At 34.5% G+C, this 3,722-nt stretch overlaps 2 protein-coding genes across 2 annotated transcripts in view; both read left to right on the top strand.

Annotated features, from left to right (window-relative positions):
* Nucleotides 1–2,564, top strand: part of LOC106779091 (putative disease resistance RPP13-like protein 3) — a 9,219-nt gene extending 6,655 nt beyond the window's left edge. Inside the window, exons 2-3 of the mRNA XM_014667144.2 lie at nucleotides 38–1,829; nucleotides 2,012–2,564. Coding sequence (XP_014522630.1) covers nucleotides 38–1,829; nucleotides 2,012–2,457 — 2,238 coding nt within the window. The 3' untranslated portion in view covers nucleotides 2,458–2,564. The remainder of the gene's footprint in view (nucleotides 1–37; nucleotides 1,830–2,011) is intronic.
* Nucleotides 2,565–3,463: 899 nt separating this feature from the next.
* LOC111242672 (putative 12-oxophytodienoate reductase-like protein 1) overlaps nucleotides 3,464–3,722 on the top strand; it is a 987-nt gene continuing 728 nt past the window's right edge. The window contains exon 1 of the mRNA XM_022787086.1: nucleotides 3,464–3,484. Within this exon, the coding sequence (XP_022642807.1) occupies nucleotides 3,464–3,484 (21 nt within the window). The remainder of the gene's footprint in view (nucleotides 3,485–3,722) is intronic.

Here is a 3,722-nt window from a genome sequence, read left to right as displayed (position 1 = left end):
CCACAAAATAGACAAGCTCAAAACCACTCTCAACGAGATACACAACAACAAGGACAAATATGATGCTTTCAAAGAAACCACTAATCAATCCGCAGAAGAAGAGAAGGAGGAGAACGAAAGGTTGCAATCGCAGCTAAAGAAACTGAGAAGAAATGTGGAGGAAGAAGATGTGGTTGGCTTTATCCATGACTCCAAGGATGTCATCAACCTACTCCTGGAAGGTGGTTCAAATCGTAAAGCTGTCTCTATTGTTGGCATGGGAGGATTGGGAAAGACCACCCTTGCCCGAAAGGTCTATAATAGCAGCCAGGTGATGAGCCACTTCGATTGTCGTGCGTGGGTTTATGTCTCAAACGAGTGCAGAGTTAAGGATCTTTTGATTGGCCTTTTTAAGCATTTGATCCCAAATTTTGAACAGCAACGTAGAGGCAACAAAAGAGGAAAGAAAAACGTAGGAGACATTAACGACCTTAGTGAGGAGGAACTGAAGAAATTGGTGCGAAGCTGCTTGAAGTGGAAAAGTTATCTTGTGGTGGTAGATGACCTTTGGAAAAAGCAAGATTGGGACGAGGTGCTAGATGCTTTTCCAGACAACAACAGAAACAGCAGAATATTGATCACTAGTCGTTTGAAAGAGGTGGCCTTGCATGCTGGCCATGATGTTCCTCACTATCTTCAATTCCTGAATGAAGAAGAAAGTTGGGAATTGTTTCGCAGGAAAGTGTTTAGGGGTGAAGACTACCCTTCTGATTTAGAGCTTTTGGGGAAGCAGATGGTTCGAAGTTGTCGTGGTTTGCCGCTCTCCATCATTGTCTTAGCAGGGCTGCTAGCCAACAAGGAAAAGTCACACAGAGAATGGTCTAAAGTGGTGGGTCATGTTAATTGGTATCTCATTCAAGACGAGACCCAAGTGAAGGATATAGTTCTGAAACTCAGCTACGACAACTTGCCAAGGAAACTAAAACCATGTTTTCTCTATCTTGGGTTATTCCCTGAAGACTTTGAAATACCTGTTATTCCATTATTGCAAAACTGGGTAGCAGAGGGCTTTATACAAGATACAGGGAATAGAGACCCAGATGATGTTGCGGAAGACTACTTGTACGAGCTCATCGATCGCAGTTTGGTCCAAGTAACAAGAGTGAATTTTAATGGAGGTTTGAAGACGTGTCATGTTCATGATCTTCTACGAGATCTCTGCATAGCAGAGAGCAAAGAGGATAAAATGTTTGAAGTTTGCACAAATTATAACATTTTAATCCCTACCAAACCTCGCAGACTGTCCATTCACGGTGACATGGGTCACTACATTTCTTCAAGCAATAATGATCACTCATGTATTCGTTCCTTGTTTTTCTTTGGGCCACGTTATGATGTTCGTAGGAGAGAGTGGAAATGGCTTTTGGACAACTTCAAATTGGTTCGAGTGTTAGAGTTTGGAGCTAGCAAATGCCGAGAGATCCCTTCCAATTTAGGGAATTTCATCCACTTAAGGTACTTGAGAATAAACTCAAAGCATGTTACATTTGTTCCTGATTCAATACTGAACCTTTGGAATCTACAAGCCATAGACCTGGGTATTTGGAAGCAAGACGATCCAATTTCTTTCCCTATTCAAATGTGGAAACTCAAACATTTAAGGCATTTGAATACACAAGGGCCTATCAAGTTGCGAGGAAGATGTTCACCATCCTCATACGAGAAGATGTGGAATCTTCAAACCATCCCTCCCCTTATACTCAATGCGCAAGCAACGTCTCTAATAGAGAAAGGAATATTCCCCAATATTAAGAGTATGGGGTTGGATGTGAAGGGTCATGGTTATGAAGGTAAATTTCCCAATTTATTGCAGAACCTACAACAATTAATGCTTTTGAATAAATTGGTGATTTTGTTAGGTTCCAAGTCCCAAGAACTGGTTCAAAACCTAGGACAATTAAGTTGTCTAACTATCTTAAGGATTGATAATGTTTTGGACCTTCTAACCTCTGAATTCCTCCAAACATTACAGAGTTAATGTTGTCACGGATTAATTGCATTACTGATGAGGGGATGAATAGTTTGGGAAATCACTCCAAACTCAAATTTTTGAGACTTGTGGGAAATCCAGTTTTTGAAGATTCCATTGACCTTAATTGTGTCGGTGGCAGTTTCCCGCAGCTGGAAGTGTTGCAAATGGAATGTTTGAATCTTCAAAAGTGGGAATTAGGCAATGGTGCAATGCGGAGGCTTCATAATGTGATTATCCACGCATGTCAATTATTAGATAATCTCCCGACTGAATTATGTTCTTTGAATAGATTGAGAAAAGTGCATATAACGGACTCTCCTTCAAAACAAATGACTCGTATCTTAGAAATTTTGGAAACAAATAATGGAGTTGAAGTGGTTATAGGAGATTCTTCACCTTGGTATGATGATGTTTATTTCAAACTACATACGACGTTTCTTGCGTAGATTTTATGCGACACATATCTCAGCAGTCGTGATTATCACCTACATCAATAATATTATTTATCTTGTAAACATTATTAAGAAATATGATAATTTAGTAGTTTAACAAATTTTTTTTGTTAAAATATTTATTGGGTTGCTATAACAACAATGTTATTTCTAATTAACTGTCAAACCTTATATTTTTTTAACATATAAAAAAAAATAAGGAAGGTGAATCGATAGAAAAAAATAAACAAGATGAAGAGGCTAGATATAAACATTTTATTTAATCAACATAAAAAAGTATAATAAAAATTCAATTAAAAATATTTAAATTTATTAAAAACTTAATTAAACTTAAATATGTATAAATTTATTAAATTTGTAATGTGGATTGGAATACTCTCGTACGCTTCTCGAATTTGCTTATACATCCGCAAAGTAGAACTTGAAATTTAAGTAGCATGGAGCTGAAAATTTAAACAGCGAAAGAACCAAAAGTTGATTATAATAGAGTCAAAGTGATACAAAAACCATGCTTCTTTCTAAAACAACCAATGCCGTTAGGCTTTCTAAAACTATTTAAGATGTATATTTTTTCATTAAAAAGATTTAATACCGAGAAATGAAATTATATAACTTTATACATCGTTTTGTGAAGATCATACACATTATCCCAATTTTTTTTATTAACTAATATAATAATTTAAATATTTATAAATATATTTATTATTTTAACCTTATTAAAGAGATAAATTTATTTTTTAATATATTAAAATTTTAAAAACATAACATTCTTAATATTTTAATCTTGTTCCGATATCTTTTAATACCTTAAAATACTACCACTAAAAAAGTAAAAGAAATAAAATAAAAAAGAAGCCTATAATAAAATTAATATTAAATAACTAATTTATGTAATTTTTGGTGGAAATTTTGAGAATAAATATCTTACAAAAGTGATTAGGGTTAACAAAATAAATCAATTCGATTTGTTTTGGTTAAATTTGCAATTAGTTTGTCAAAAATGGAACAGAAAGAGCTACGTGTGCGGTAGAAAACCCATCTTGTAAAAGGTAGGTAAATGATTGACCCACCAACATTTTTTATTTTTTTTAAATTTACTATATATATATATATTTAATTATATAAAGGTTTAAACCCTTAAATCGTCCCTATTTTTGGGATTGATTCCCAATTTCATCCCTCAGTTATTAAAACTCCCAATTTGGTCCTCATAAGAGCCAATTTGAATGAAATTGACCCTTTCCGTTAAATAAAGTTAA

The sequence above is a fragment of the Vigna radiata genome, chromosome 2 (genome assembly GCF_000741045.1).
Source record: "Vigna radiata var. radiata cultivar VC1973A chromosome 2, Vradiata_ver6, whole genome shotgun sequence".
Taxonomy (NCBI): Eukaryota; Viridiplantae; Streptophyta; class Magnoliopsida; order Fabales; family Fabaceae; genus Vigna; species Vigna radiata.
This window is presented reverse-complemented; position numbering and strand designations above follow the sequence as displayed.